Genomic DNA, 15178 nt, shown 5'->3' with positions numbered 1-15178 from the left:
TATTTCATGTTCACGTGATACTATCCAGAGTGCTTTTTATACTTTTGATATACTAAGAACTCTGCACCCACACGTTGATGACAGATCGTGTGCAGCTCGAGATGATATGTAGATGCTCGTTGAGTCCTTGTAAAATTAGTAAAACGTCACACAAGAGGTATACTCATAATGAAACAAAATACAAAAGTGTGTCCTACTCACTCATCACATCCTCATCCTCTTCATCATTACCCTTCTCCTCACCCAACCCACTATTCTCGATCTGGGTAACTTCACCATTCTCAGAGTCCCACCGGGCCAACAACGCTACCCGGAATACAACCATTTTCTCCCCAACAAGCTTAAGAAGCTGGGTCTGTTCGGGGCTGAGAACTTTCCCCTTTTCGCATAGTTTGTGAGGCGCTTCTAATGTAGGCACACCTCTTTTCATTGAGGTTGTCAAGCCAAGTTTTCGTAATTGGGGTTCTTCATTGTGAGGGAATGGCTCTGGAGGATCCGAGTGTACGCGCATTACAGGTCCAGCAGGGAGTATAACAGTCCGAGTGGCGATATTCCCTGACCGTGCAAAATCAGGTTGTCGGAAATCATCGAACCATTCGATCACCTCCTGTGGTTCTGAGTCTGTGAAAAACAGACCAACTTGACCTTTTATTTGCTGTAACGTTCCGTTCCTTCAGTTGCATCATGAAATATCCAATGGAAACACTCACCTTAGCTAGCTTATGCAGTCCTTCACGATGCTCCTCCTCTAGTGTCGTACCCAATGCTTTAGCCATGACAGCCCCTCGCCCAAAGAATATCCGAGCAGTGCTATATCAAAATTTGTTGTAAGGAGGTGAAATCATCCGGTGCATGTCTGCACGTACTCTTTCCAGAGTTTCCGGACAATTTTTAGATGCGCGTTACGCATAGCTCCTACTTCAAATAACCAGCAGTACTTCCACTTCTCTGCATTTTTTTGGACCTATCATTAGACAAACATCAATGATCGCTCTATGAAAGCAATCGTGGTGTACTAACCTCTTCCAAGAGCGCATTTTTGTGTTCTCTGGTCTTTTTGGAGACCTGAGTGAGCGATACTAAGCAAGGGATTCAAGAAAGTTGTGTAAGAATGGTCAACGCATCCTTGATAATGTTTTTCATCGATCTCACCGAGTTGGGCACGTTTTGACTTGGGCATGGTGATCTTTGAAGAAGGATATTTGAAGTCCGACAAATTATCTTTCTACATTCCGTTATTATGGTGGCTGCAATCTCTCCATCCGAGCTCAAAGCCCTCGAGGCTTCGCTACTAAACGCCTCTGGAAACGTCCCACTTCATAATCGCTTTCGTGCTTTATTTACGCTCAAGTCTCTCAAAAATGAAGATGCAGTCAGAATTATTTCTGAAGGTCAGATTAGCTCATTTTTTGATGTGCAAGTTCGCTCATATCAGGTTTTCGAACAGGCTTCAAAGATCCGTCTGCCTTACTGAAACATGAACTGGCATATTGTCTGGGACAGATGAAGCAAACATCTGCCCTTTCTACGCTTGAATCAGTCCTGAAAAACCCTACGGAAGATCCCATGGTACGGCACGAGGTAAGTTAACTCTTCGATCATTTGATTCTTAGCGTTGACCTCACATGAGATAGGCAGCTGAGGCTATGGGAGCGATATCTTCTACAGAATCCATCCCAGTGCTTACCCAATACTTATCCGATCCCAACAGGAGCGTACGTGAAACTTGTGAAATTGCACTTGCGAAGATTACATGGGATAATTCGGAGGAAGGTAAAAAGCATACTGTCACGGGTAATTCAGGGATAGAATTGTGTGCTTGATCCTTGAAATGTATCTCGTTGATACTCATCAAATGTTCGTAGAACCTACACGTCGATCGATCCCGCACCCCCAACGTCAGGCTTGCTTTCCGGTCAACCCAAGCCTGAGGATACCACAGGAAAAAGTATCGATGCTCTCCGCTCAACTTTACTTGATATACAATTACCCCTCTTCGAACGTTATCGCGCTATGTTTGCCCTGCGGAATATTGGTAGTGCAGCGGCAGTGGATGCCCTTGCGGCTGGATTCTCTGACGACAGTGCTCTTTTCAAGTGAGTTGTCAGTCAACGATATTCCGGCCCATCCTGAATTTATGTCGTTTTTAGGCATGAGATAGCCTTTGTGTTCGGACAATTGCTTTCTGTACACTCGGTGCCTTCCCTCATTAAAGTCCTACAAGACGGCAACGAGTCTGACATGGTACGTCACGAAGCCGCTGAAGCACTCGGCGGTATCGCCACACCAGAAGTACTGCCCCACCTCAAAGAATGGATGGTACGAGAGGATTCTCCCCGTGTGGTCCGCGAAAGTTGTGAAGTTGCTATAGATATGTGGGAGGTAAGGGGCCACTACCAGTTCAAATGCATCCAGACTGACATAGTCCTAGTATGAGAACTCAGACCAATTTCAATATGCCAACGGACTTGACGGCGCCCAAGTTGCTGTTTCTGCTGTTGGCGCATAAGGTCGTAGTCGATGTTTCAAGTTATTCAGTATTTACGTCTAGAAATTCAATCGATCAAACTGTGGATATATCGTAACATGGTCGTTGTCAGTGTGCCGTCCATGTTGTTACTCACCGTCTCGTATACTCTGATGTATCGTTGAAAATGTAATACCATGGGACGAGTAGTGAGTAGTTTGCATTGACTTTTACTGCAGCATAGCTAAAACATCAGTGGCTCATCAAAAATGATTTACAGTGACTATCAAATACATTTTCGTGATTAGCATGGATTTGACTATTCTGTGACTACAAGACAACAACTCCCTCACTTACTAACTCGCCATTTACTCGGTATCAAAGACTAAAGCCCTGACTTCGATTGACTGCCTGAGGGGTGCATCACTGGGACTCGTAGAGTCGACAAAGGCCGAATGAGGAGTCAATCTGGCCTTGTCGACATCGGAGTCGAAGCACTTGATCAGTGTTACCTCGTCTGGACGCTGGTCCGCGAGGAAGTACCACTTATGACCAGGGTTATAACGAACGCTGAAAATGGCTCCTTCACGATCTGGGTAGATAAGGCGTGTAGAAACAAGGTCGTGGTCGACATCGATGGAGAAATAATCAGCAACAGCGAGTGGGTTATGAGCAACGGGGTTTTCAATAGGCCTGCAATGCAGAAAAATGAGAACACACATGTAGATCTTATATCGGACCAGGACATACCTCCAAACATTGATGATGCGGACACGCCCTTTGAGGAGACGTTCAGCGTCGTCGCCGAGGTGACGATAGACTCTTTGGACAGAAGCTTCGAAAGTTTGGTCGATATGTACACGTTGCTAGAAGATGGTAAGATTCGAGTTGCATATACTGTTTAAACTATGTTCTTACCACTGGGCCACGGGTGTTTTCTCCCGGCTGGTCCTTGTAGTTTCGCCTGACGTGGGAGTTAGTCAAGACACCAAAGTTCGTAACCAAAGAGGACCTCGCACCTTATTGTGTGGTCAAAGATGAATACCTTCTTTGCCCCAGCTTCCTTCTTCAGTAATTCCTCCACTTCTTTATAGTACTTGACCTCAATGGCCGCATCATCCAAGAAGTCCTTCTCTTCGCTCACGTGCTTAACAAACTGGAAACCGGTCTTGTCTAAACCGACGGTATGCTCCTGGCCACGAATGTCATGAATGACAGTAGGGTGCGATTCTGCCCCGACGTTGCTCCTGAGTACGCCTGGAGGAGGAGCTTGGACGTAATTGTATGGTGCTTCATCGTTGACCGCCGAAAAGTAGTTCAGGCTGGTGTGAACGTCGTGGGGAGCAAGAACCGCTGCTGTCGCCATTGTTTATTTGGTGAGGAAATTGATTTCTGATGAGGGGTGACACGACTGAGTGTTTGTTACTGAACTGAGAACTGCGTTTGATTCTATTTCTTCCATCCTTATATACCACCACGTAACTTGTATCATGGTATCTAAAGCTCTTCTCCGGGGCTGCTTGCTAAGGAGCTTTGTAATACCGTGAATTGCGTTTTCTAGGTGCATGGTTCTATGTTATTCCAAATCGAGTTCACATGTTCTGGCGCAATCTCGTGGTTAAGTGGCGTGTTCCGGGCATTAGAGCTAGCTAAGTTTCGCACCAAGCTGCAGCTTACTGATGGTTCGTGCTTACTACGTACTACTCAAGCACCTAGAAGTTGCTATCGAGTCGGGCTTATCAAATCCCATAACGTCATGCAAAGTAAGCCTGGGGCAAGCGACGCAGGACCGCCGTCCCGGACACCTCAGGCAGCACTTCGGGGAGGTTCCCACGGTCTTACAGATGGGGTTTTTACGTCGTGAGAAATAGGTCTCCACCATCCCTCCAGCCTCTTGAGCCCCTATAAGCAATTGATTTACTATACTTGGCATACAGCCTAAATCACTACCAGAAGCCTCTGTGGATCCTCTCGAGAGGTATACTCTACAATAAATACTAAAATGAAATTAATTTTCACCCTCTTTGTGCATTCCCTGAGAGCCTCTTTTTACATCTCTTTGTGCACTCTGTGAGAGCCTCTGACAGATCTTGCTGTGAGCCTCCCCATCAATCCATCAAGAAATGTTCCAGGAACACTTCCCAAATATGTATGTGCACTATCTTTTTATGGTAAAGTTCCGCACTACCACCTAAAACTTATCTACTTTTGGATATACTCATACAGCCCCTATTTTAAAACATATATATATTATCACTCTCCACACTGTTCTGTGGGTTAAGTTATGTAGCACATGTGGAGCCAATGCATTTATCAATACTCCCATTGAATATAGGGCCATTTACACTGGGGATAAATAGTATAATCCAATGTTATGTGTTTTTGACATATAAATATATGTTTGTTTTTTCAATTTCTGAGGGAGAGTTACCTTATGGAGGTTTGTCTTAGTGATGAAAAATGTTCACAAGGACAAATAGGATTGATTTGACACCATAATTAACATGGTATGTCAAGAGGATCTTGCAGTATCCTTGCAATTGAGCATAAAATAATATTTAATCTAGAATTAAACATACAAATGTCCTAGAAGCTTTAGAGGGATATGTAGCACCTGCTGATTGACACATGATCATATCAGAACAGTTTTAACATCATAATTCTGGTTCCACATACTTCTACCATGTCTGCCAAAATATGTGAGGATATCACTGTGAAAATAACATAAAAAGCGGAATAGCACATGACATATGACATATTAGAAGATGTGTGGGATAACTATATTGCAGTAAGTGTAGAGTCAATAATTTAGTATGGGATATACTCAATTAAATCTGTCTCAGTCCCATCCAGGAGCAAAGCCATGGCGTACAAACCCTTTTCTGCTCTACAATGATATAATTGAACTCATTGACGGACACTATGCCACTGGTGAGGGTGCTTTTCATATCCCAGAGATTGATGAGCCTTCTTTGCCTTTGCCTCATCCTTACAAGGAGCAAGTAGATCAAGATGATGTGGACACAGTGGATGGTCATCCAGAGAGTGATTTAGACTTGGATGGGGAAGAAAAGTCTCAGGTATGTGATATGGCTTGATGTTGACTTTACCTCACTATTCACTCTTCTAGGATTCTATTGAAGTGTCTCAGAGCTCAAAATGCAAATGTGCAGCTTCTGGATCACCCACTCCTGCATCTGCATCAACGTGCCTTCATACCAAGGTGACAGGACCTTCTGCCATCCTTATTCTTGGAATTGCAGATGCACTTAGTGCTGTGGCTTCATCGCTCAGTCATCCTGACCCTAGTATTTCCCAGCTTATTGGTGATGTCCCCAGCACACCCAAGAGGAGAATCGCTGCAATCAAGGCTGTTTGTGTTGATGATGCATTGGCCACTGCTGAGTGCACACAAGCAATTGCACTATTCACCAAGAATATTGCCATTGCTGATGCATATTCTGCTATCTCTGATGATGTCCTTTGATCCAACTACATCCACCTTGAGATTGATAGCATGTAGTTAAAATAGCTTTACTATTACTAGTTTCCAGTTTGAGTATATGTGATATACTGTTCCCACATTGCCTTTGCAATTATATCACGTTTAAGTACTGCCCTCTCCTTTTCCTAAGGTGTGATGACATGACTATGATCCCTTTGATCCTGCCGCATAGTTGGACTATTCTGTCCACCACCTATGCTGTCCCCTTCTTCATTGTTACTGTCATCAGGATCATGAACTCGTATGCAGTTGTGAAGAACGCAAAGTGCAGGAACAAGCTTTGCTTGTACCTCCAAAGCATACTTTGGAGCTGCATGTCAGGCAACTAATACGAAGCTATATAACAAAGCACAATGCCTGGTCAAGTCCTTGCTGGAAGGCGGTGAATCAGGGTATGAGGATGAAGAGTATCGGTATGAGCGCAAATCCAAACTAATATTGAACTAGAGAACAATACATCGAGTATGTACTTCTTTATATAGTGAACGGCTATGGTCAGACCGAGAAAGGGAAGAACTGAGAAAGTGGTCTGACTAGCTAACTAACCAATAAGAAAAAAGGAGAAGGTGGTCCAATCTATTGTATTTACTAATTGTATGAGAAAATGTATTGATAAGGGATGTGCAATTGGCTGTATCAGTAAGCCCATAAGAAGGCGCTGACTCACAACCTTCTTCGTTTATCAATATTCCTCCGAAGTATTCCCCGACATAGCACTGGATCGTTGCTATGTCATTTGGATATCTTCTCGAGGGTCTACAACAAGTCTCCTTCGTTGTAGGTATGATAGAACGTGAGTGTGAATAGAGAATAAGAAGAAAAAGGATAAAAGTAATAAAACACCTGCTGTAATCTCTAGTCCAAGGGCAAGAGGAGTGACAGGGATTGAGTCTGCTAACCACGACATGACGGGAATGCAATAAGAAAAATCGATTCCTCACATTAGCTCCCCTTTTATAAGACTCGTGTCCTCATGAGTCCGGATGCGGCACTCTGGAACTTGTTGGTAATCCAATCAAAAAGCATCGGAGATTTAGAAGTGGCGGTGTAGTTTTCGTAAGGACGGAAATGAAGAGAAGCGGTAATGATGCGAGGGGCGGCGGGATTCGTTTTGTGGAAAGCGGCGAGTAAATTAGAGACATGTGTAAGATTGGTGTCAGGTTCCCAAGTGCGTTCGGAGACTGGATAACCATGCCAGTGAATTAGGTAGTCGAGTTTACTACCTTTCAGTTTAGTTGGTCTGGACGCGATTATACTCTCTACTTCGTATTCGTCTATTCCTTCCACGATCTTGGGTGGTGGTTGTGAGGAAATTGGTTGATTGAGGAATTTGGGGAGCATGGTATGGTGAGAGGATGGCTTCGTTAAATACGGGATGAATGGACTTCCAGCTCCTAGGGATGTCGAGTTGATAGGCTGAGGGTCCGACCTTTTGGGTGACTTTGAAAGGCCCGAAGCGTTTATCGTCTAATTTCTTCATTGGTCTATCCGTTGTGATGTTATGTCCTTCTAACCAGACTTTATTGCCAACTTGATATTCCCGGGAGGGGGATTTCTTATGGTCGTAATATTTTCTTAGATTATCGTTTGCTAAAAGAAGGGAAGATTTCGTGATGTCGTGGAGTTTTTTCATCTGTTCCCCAAATTCCGCCGCAGAAGCGGATTGAGGGGACAGTGTGGTGGTGATATTCGTTCTTGGGTGTAGTCCGTAGTTCAAAAAGAAAGGTGTTTGATTTGTTGCGGTGTGGAGATGGTTGTTGTATGTAAACTCAGCGATGGAAAGCCAGTCTGCCCAATCATTTTGTTGATGATTTACAAAAACGCGAAGGTAGTGCTCTAGATCCTGGTTGATCCGCTCGGACTGTCCGTCTGTTTGAGGGTGGTAGCCTGTAGAGAGGCCTGGTGTTATCCCCATTAAATCGTAAATGTCTTTTGTAAATCGAGACATGAATTGAGGACCCCGATCCTAGATGATCTTTTCAGGGATTCCGTGGAGTCGTATTACATTGTCCCGGAGTTGACGTGCGTAACCAGCAGAGTTGAGGGTGACGAAAGTAGGGACAAAATGGGCCATTTTGCTGAATCTGTCAACAAAGACCTGAACGGCGGTATAGCCCTTGGACTCCGGTAATGCGCCTATGAGATCGGTGGTGATAATCTGCCAAGGCCGATCTGGTATCGGGTTCAGGTGTAGAGGGGCGTTAGGCTTTGTCCGACGTGCCTTGGTGCATTGGCAACTCTCGCACCCTCGCACATATTGTCTGATATCTGTACAAAGACTCGGCCACCAGAGCTCTCGGTTTACTCATTCAAACATTGTTCTTTCTCCTGGGTGTCCAGCCAGAAATTCGTCGTGATGATCTTTTAATATTCGCGCCCGTAATTCGTAGTTTCGGGGAACGTATACGCGGTCAGCTAATGGGATCAGGTAGGAACTCGTTGCGGATTCTCTCTTGATCCAGACAATCCTATCCTTCATCTTCCAGGTATCCGGCTTCTCTTTCAAGTTCCTTTTTACTACGTCGTCTTGTTTCTGGAAGCTTCGACGTATATCTGGTAGGTATCCTTCGTTGGTGTCAAGTACTTCAAAATGTACGTCTGGGAGAAGTGTCTGATTCTCGTTATCGTTTGTGCCTTTAGGATGATCGATCCGTCTGCTTAACAGGTCAGCCTTTGTATTTTGATTTCCTTTGACGTGTTCCATTTTGAAATTATAATCTGCAAGCTGAGACGACCATCGAGCTTGGCGTTGATTGTATTTCTGAGGCTGACGGAAGTAAAGGAGGTTTTGGTGATCTGTGAAGATAGTGAAGGGGTGTTTCGATCCTACAAGGTGATGTCGCCATTCATCTAGTGCCGTCATGACTGCGAGCATCTCTTTATCGTAAATTTCATAGTTCCGTTCTGCAGGGGTAAGAGCTTTCGAGAGGAATGCTATGGGTCTGAATTTATCATTTTGTTTCTGGGATAGGACGGCTCCTACAGCAAAGTCAGAGGCGTCGGTTTCTAGTTTGAACGGGTCGTCATCGTTTGGTATAGCGAGGGTGGGAGCAGTAGTAAGTGTTTTCTTCAATGTTTCAAAGGATGTCTCTTGTTCGTCTTTCCAGGTCCAGTCAACTTTTCCGGTGAGCACAGTGAGTGGTTTTGCAATTCGTCCGTAGTCTTTGACAAATCATCGATAGAAGTTGGAGAACCCTAAGAATGATTGGAGTTCTCTTTTATTCTTTGGTGCAGGCCAGTCAGCGACCGCTGCGGCTTTTAACGGATCCATACGGATAGTGTCTTTGGAGATGATCATGCCTAAGTACTCGACTTCTTGTTTCTTGAATTCGCATTTTTCCGGTTTAAGATACAACTGGTTTTGTTGCAGGATACGGAGGACTTTGGTGACTATCTGGCGATGTTCCTCAAGTGTTTCTGTGAAGATCATGATATCGTCTAAATATACAATAACTTTTCCTTCCGTGATTAGTTCTTTTAGGAGGTGGTCCATCATGGTCTGGTGGTCTGGAAGGTCGCTGGCGAGTTGGTAAGTCCAAAAAACATAACAAGGGGTTCAAACAGGCCGCAATTGGTCCTGAAAGCGGCTTTGTGTTTGTCTCCTTCTTGGATTCGGACATTGTTGTATCCCCATTGTACGTCTAGTTTTGTGAAGTAGTTGGCACCTTTGAGTTTATCGATGAGTTCAGATATGAGGGGGAGGGTGTAGCGATTCTTTATGGTGAGCTCATTCAGCTTGCGATAGTCTTGGACAGGGCGTAGTGAACCATCTTTCTTTTTGATAAAGAAGAATAGTGATGCGTAGGGTGATTTAGACACTCGAATCCGTCCACTTGTTAAGTTTTCGTTAAGGAATTTGTCTAGATGGTGTTGTTCGTCTCGGCTAAGAGGGTACGTTGTCATGCACCAAAGTTGATTGGTAGCATGGACAGGTGTCAATAATGAAGCGAATATTCAAAAGACTCGCCTTTGCGCCACACAGGCACAGTGCCACAGGGAATAGTAATTAATATTGCCCTTTTTGAACTTGTGGCTGATCAGCACCACCTCTATTAGGCAATCCAGTCACGCTCACCTTTGCTTTTCCATCCGGTACTTTCCGCGTTTTGGCATTTCGGCAAATTTTCGCGTCGCCACTGGCTACACATTGCATTGCGCCCTCGCTTTTGTCGTTTCCCTTACTCCCCTTCCTTTGCCTAGCCCCACCATGGGCCCCTTCCTCTCCTTTTTATTCTCACCTGACGGTCGTTTCTGGATCCCCATTCTAATCCACTTTTCCGTCACCTCCACCCTCCTCCTCCTCATTTTATTTGCACCCCCGCCATTTCTGATGTCACCACTTCCTATCCGCTTCCGTCGCCGATCCGTTGACTACCACGTGCCACTGCTGATATCAGCAAAGCCCCGGCGGCTGGTCCAAATAGGGCAACAGGTCCATCTTCATGACGTCGATCTGCCATCATATACTATCAAAACATCGGTCGCTCGTCTTGCCTGGTTGGAGCGTGGGTGGGTAGTTTTTGAGCTGGAGAAGGTTCATCCCCTTGCGTCGCCCATGTTCATCGCTGTCCCATTCACTTGGGTACACTTATCATTTGTCCATCGTCTTCGCTACAGCTACACCTACCACACGCTCCCTGGGACTCACTTGTTCCAAATTGGAACTACTCCTCTCCCTCCCTTGTTTGATCAGGTGGTCCAACACAACCAGTCCATTGGTAAGGCCATGGAACTGTCGGATTTGGACTAGGTGGTGGACTGGTGGCTCCAGTTTCTTTTTCTTCAGCAGAACATATCATTTTTATGGACACATATTTTTTTAGAATGCCTAACTGACAATAAAGGAACTGTGTTGATACTGATAGTGTTTTGCCTTGCCCTTTTTTTACTGCATCTTCTCATGACATCATGATTTTCCTGCTCTCTTTTTGCTATTGGACTTTACTTTATGGCTGTACAAACCTGTGACATTACTCACAGCATTCATTGTTCTATCTCTTTCTTTTCCTTTTTTGACAATCTTATCCTGTACTACCTATGCAGGATTCGTCAGCATACATTCCTTCCTTCATGTTCTTTCTCATTCTTTTTGCACAGCTATACTGTGCATAGCCTACATTTCTTTCACTATATAAACCCCTGTATTTTACCTTGTAAAAAAAACAAGAACTCCAATCCAGACTTCTTCTCTACTCTCAAGTTCACTACTCTGCTACTTGTGACCCAGTGTGGTCACAACACTTACCACTTCTACCACTGTTAACTGCTGTCATCGTCACTCATCACTTTTGAAAGTGATTGTCATCCCCTTTGATTAGAGTCCTTCTGAGCACTACAGTTTGTGCGTCAGGAGCCTGCTATCACTGGGAACCTCGTCACCTCGTCATCCTCGTTGTTCTCAAACCTACCTTGTGCTACGATTAGCAAGGTAGTGCTCGTCTATACTCGCCACAAAGCACCTATCTTCCTATAAATTCAACTATCCCTCCTCCTCAAAACCCACACTCATACACCTCTGGGTTTTACTTTGAAGGATCTTTATACGTACCACCCCACGAACAACCAGACCACTCCACTGTTCTAGGAGGCAAAGCCCATAAACAAGTTCCGTGGAATCTGGGAGGATTGTGTGTTAGTTTGTTTTGTGTGTGGTTTTCTAACAGCAGTTCTCATCATCGACAACGGTAACAATGAAACGTTCGGGATGATCAGATTGTTGGTTGACGACAAATGGTGTGAGGATTTCTAAGATCCAATAATATTCGTCGACATATTCTGAAACGTATCAGATATCGTCAATTTTGGTCGTGTAATCTTCTCCGTCACGGGATTTCCTCTGAGCGGTTGCAATGAGCTGATCAAATTGTGCTAACGCAGCAACAACTCGTTGAATATGATCTTTGGTAGAGGGCGTGACAATTACGATAGAAGTGCTGTGTTGAAGACCAAACCGTGGTCCGAATGCGTCAAGATCTTGGATTTTGGGGAGGTAGAGAGTTTGGCGAAGTCGTGTCAGATATTGGACAATGGAAAGGTGGTCCAGATGATTGCCGATGCAGAAGTATTGGATAGGTTGGTAACTGACAGGAGAGGCGGAGTAGGTGTTGTAGTAGTCGGATGTAAAAAATGAGGACGGGATATCGTAGGTGGGTTCTTTGTGAGGCCTCTTTCTTAACACAATGCCGCAAAGCAAGGTGTGTTCGAAGTCGTAGGGGAGGAGGCGGCTGGGTATGTCAGGGAAAGAAAAGGGGTGAATTCGATAGAGGTCGAGGAGGTCTGGAATATGGCTCTGCAAAATAAGTTGTAGGTTTCGCTCTTGTACGTTGGCTACTCCCTTCAAAAGCTTAACCCTCGGAGTATTCTCGTAACTCGGGCGTACTAGGCTCTCAAAGTAGTCGATCAACGGAATTTGTTCATGCCACAGGGATATGAAGATTAAAAGTTCTCTCCGTGCTCTGTCGGAGACGTTGGAGTACCTCCTCGAGACTGCGAGAATTTCTCCTACAGATGGCGGAATGGTAAAAAATGGACTGGGTGAGGGCGAGGGCGTCGTTTATGTCGAGGATGATTTCCTCGGTCGGATCGATTGGAGAAGACAAAGCAGAGAAGTCTTGATACAACTCAGTGATCTGTTCAACCATTTCTTCCGCGTCTGGAGTACGGGCTTCGGTAGGGACGGGGAGGACTGGGAGCGGTTTGTTGAGGGCTGCGAGGAAATCTCTCTGGTGTCTGTGGTCCGCGTCTGATACCCACTCTTCTGAGAGCTGTTGGGATGTAGACACAATGGAAGTATACAATGTCGCTGACGAGTCCGGTTTGTAGATATCTGATGATGGCGAAGAATGCAATGAATTGGACGAGAGTGGTGATGGTAGATAAGACGTCCAGTTTGAGAAGACTGAACGACAATAGGTGTAGTGGTGTGGATAGTGAGGGGTTGATGACAATAGTGAGGAGAGGGATAGGGATGATAGAGATGTGGAGAAGGTGATGATGAAGGTTTAGACCGGTGCAGTGGCAACGACAGTCTTTTTCAGGGTGTAAGGAAACGGTTTTCCAAAGAGTGGCTCTGGAAAAGGATTCAAAGGATGGTGAGTTCAATATTTTGTCAGGCAACTAATACGAAGCTATATAACAAAGCACAATGCCTGGTCAAGTCCTTGCTGGAAGGCAGTGAATCAGGGTATGAGGATGAAGAGTATCGGTATGAGCGCAAATCCAAACCAATATTGAACTAGAGAACAATACATCGAGTATGTACTTCTTTATATAGTGAACGGCTATGGTCAGACCGAGAAAGGGAAGAACTGAGAAAGTGGTCTGACCAGCTAACTGACCAATAAGAAAAAAGGAGAAGGTGGTCCAATCTATTGTATTTACTAATTGTATGAGAAAATGTATTGATAAGGGATGTGCAATTGGCTGTATCAGTAAGCCCATAAGAAGGCGCTGACTCACAACCTTCTTTGTTTATCAATATTCCTCCGAAGTATTCCCCAACATAGCACTGGATTGTTGCTATGTCATTTGGATATCTTCTCGAGGGTCTACAACAAGTCTCCTTTGTTGTAGGTATGATAGAACGTGAGTGTGAATAGAGAATAAGAAGAAAAAGGATAAAAGTAATAAAACACCTGCTGTAATCTCTAGTCCAAGGGCAAGAGGAGTGACAGGGATTGAGTCTGCTAACCACGACATGACGGGAATGCAATAAGAAAAATTGATTCCTCACACTGCAACCATTAGTCAAAAGCGTCTCTTGACCACCCCAAAGATGCGCTCAATAACATTACGAGCTTAAGCATGACATAAATTAAAAAGCTCTTTGAAGTCTTTGGGCCTGAAAGATAACAAGTACGAGCTGAGATATCAAAATGAAAGAAATAAAGACCTTTGTGAAGCTCTACCCCATTCCTTCAAATGGTATTGTACTCTACGGTAGGGGACCAAAAGAGAAGCACATGAGGGAAAGCCTGCATCCGCAAGATAATATAGACCTGGAGGAATTACACAGCTATTGCTCTGAGCATTGTTGTACACACGACTATCAGCAGCACTGCCCTCCCAGCCAGACAGGACATATGGAAAGTGCATGTCAAAGGTGCAAGCAGCAAGGATATTTTGAGAGAGTCGACCCTTCTAATTATGATATTGTCCAGTAAAAGCATCATCAGGAACAAAGACATCAATATGGCTACCATCTATAGCACCACAACACTGTTTAATGAAGGGATAGAACTTGGGCTCATCTCAGATTTCAGGAGGGACCTCCTCATTAGGGGGGAGATTGATGTATTTCCGGTAAAAGGCAGGAGAAACCACCATATTGAGCATATAGTGAAAGATCCTATAAGTAACAAGGTTTGATACTCAGTGAATGATATTGAAGAATAAACACATGCATACTTTGGAATTGTATCAGCACTATGCTGGAACCTCTCCTGCATATCCCTATTTGTTCCACCAGTGCAACACATTTAGAGAAAGATAGCAAGCTGCTCCTCTGTTGAGATATGCTTGGAGTGACAAAAGCCTGCATGATCCTCAAGCTCTTGAAAGAGCCTGCAGAAAACTGGCTTGGGAAGCCCCATCATATTATGGAATCAACGAGGATGTCCACATAATAGCTCCCTAACCCAAGCATGACCAGTTAAAATTGAATTATGCTGAGGTGATTTAATAAGAAATGATACTGAAGCCAGTGATACAGCAGCAGCAGCTGTGGCTGAAGGGAAGCAGCCTTCCTTCATTGAGCATGAGATGACTTAAGGAGAGCCAAGGCAGCTGCTTTCTTTTGAGAGGAGGATGTGGTCATGATGGAGGCTCGGGGGGCAGGAAAACCACTATCTACTGATAATCTACAATACCAAAATGTCGTGACATGGTGTGACATAGCGTGAGAAATTTTGTTTGCCTCTCAGCTCATTCAAAAACAAGCGCATTTTCAAATGGCTCTCACCACGGGCATGAAAGGGTTCCAGCCAAGCCGGGAGAGGTATGATTTGTACACAAACAGCATAATTTCAGCCACCTGGCTGGGATACTTCAAATATTATAAATATATACTTTGTGATAGATTAACTAAAATTTTACCAATGTTTTGAGAAATAGCTGGGATGGTTCGTGCCTGACACGTTGCTAGTTCTTTGAAAAATCAGCAGCTCAGCCAATACAAACCTAGTTTATAAAGAACCAGCAACATGTCA

At 44.5% G+C, this 15178-nt stretch overlaps 4 protein-coding genes across 4 annotated transcripts; 3 read left to right on the top strand and 1 right to left on the bottom strand.

Moving 5' to 3' along the window:
• Window positions 1-18: 18 nt before the first annotated feature.
• SERLADRAFT_470348 (uncharacterized protein) lies at window positions 19-1212 on the bottom strand (the record flags this gene model as incomplete). The annotated part of the gene is made up of 6 exons (XM_007319596.1): window positions 19-126; window positions 202-655; window positions 711-810; window positions 867-964; window positions 1021-1079; window positions 1153-1212. 6 exons carry the CDS (start codon window positions 1178-1180, stop codon window positions 53-55), a joined length of 813 nt encoding a protein of 270 aa, XP_007319658.1.
• On the top strand, window positions 1205-4153 carry SERLADRAFT_470342 (uncharacterized protein; the record flags this gene model as incomplete). Its single annotated transcript, XM_007319595.1, is given in 9 exon segments — window positions 1205-1391; window positions 1448-1581; window positions 1635-1813; window positions 1866-2096; window positions 2151-2382; window positions 2432-3080; window positions 3100-3160; window positions 3218-3333; window positions 3386-4153. 6 exon segments carry the CDS (start codon window positions 1241-1243, stop codon window positions 2507-2509), a joined length of 1005 nt encoding a protein of 334 aa, XP_007319657.1.
• A 1057-nt stretch (window positions 4154-5210) lies between these two features.
• SERLADRAFT_439205 (uncharacterized protein) lies at window positions 5211-5954 on the top strand (the record flags this gene model as incomplete). Its single annotated transcript, XM_007319594.1, has 3 exons — window positions 5211-5255; window positions 5311-5547; window positions 5598-5954. 3 exons carry the CDS (start codon window positions 5211-5213, stop codon window positions 5952-5954), a joined length of 639 nt encoding a protein of 212 aa, XP_007319656.1.
• Window positions 5955-12362: 6408 nt separating this feature from the next.
• SERLADRAFT_392470 (uncharacterized protein) lies at window positions 12363-12839 on the top strand (the record flags this gene model as incomplete). Its single annotated transcript, XM_007319593.1, has 1 exon — window positions 12363-12839. One exon carries the CDS (start codon window positions 12401-12403, stop codon window positions 12716-12718), a length of 318 nt encoding a protein of 105 aa, XP_007319655.1.
• Window positions 12840-15178: the final 2339 nt, after the last annotated feature.

Source organism: Serpula lacrymans (genome assembly GCF_000218685.1).
Source record: "Serpula lacrymans var. lacrymans S7.9 unplaced genomic scaffold SERLAscaffold_8, whole genome shotgun sequence".
NCBI classification, from domain to species: domain Eukaryota; kingdom Fungi; phylum Basidiomycota; class Agaricomycetes; order Boletales; family Serpulaceae; genus Serpula; species Serpula lacrymans.
This window is presented reverse-complemented; position numbering and strand designations above follow the sequence as displayed.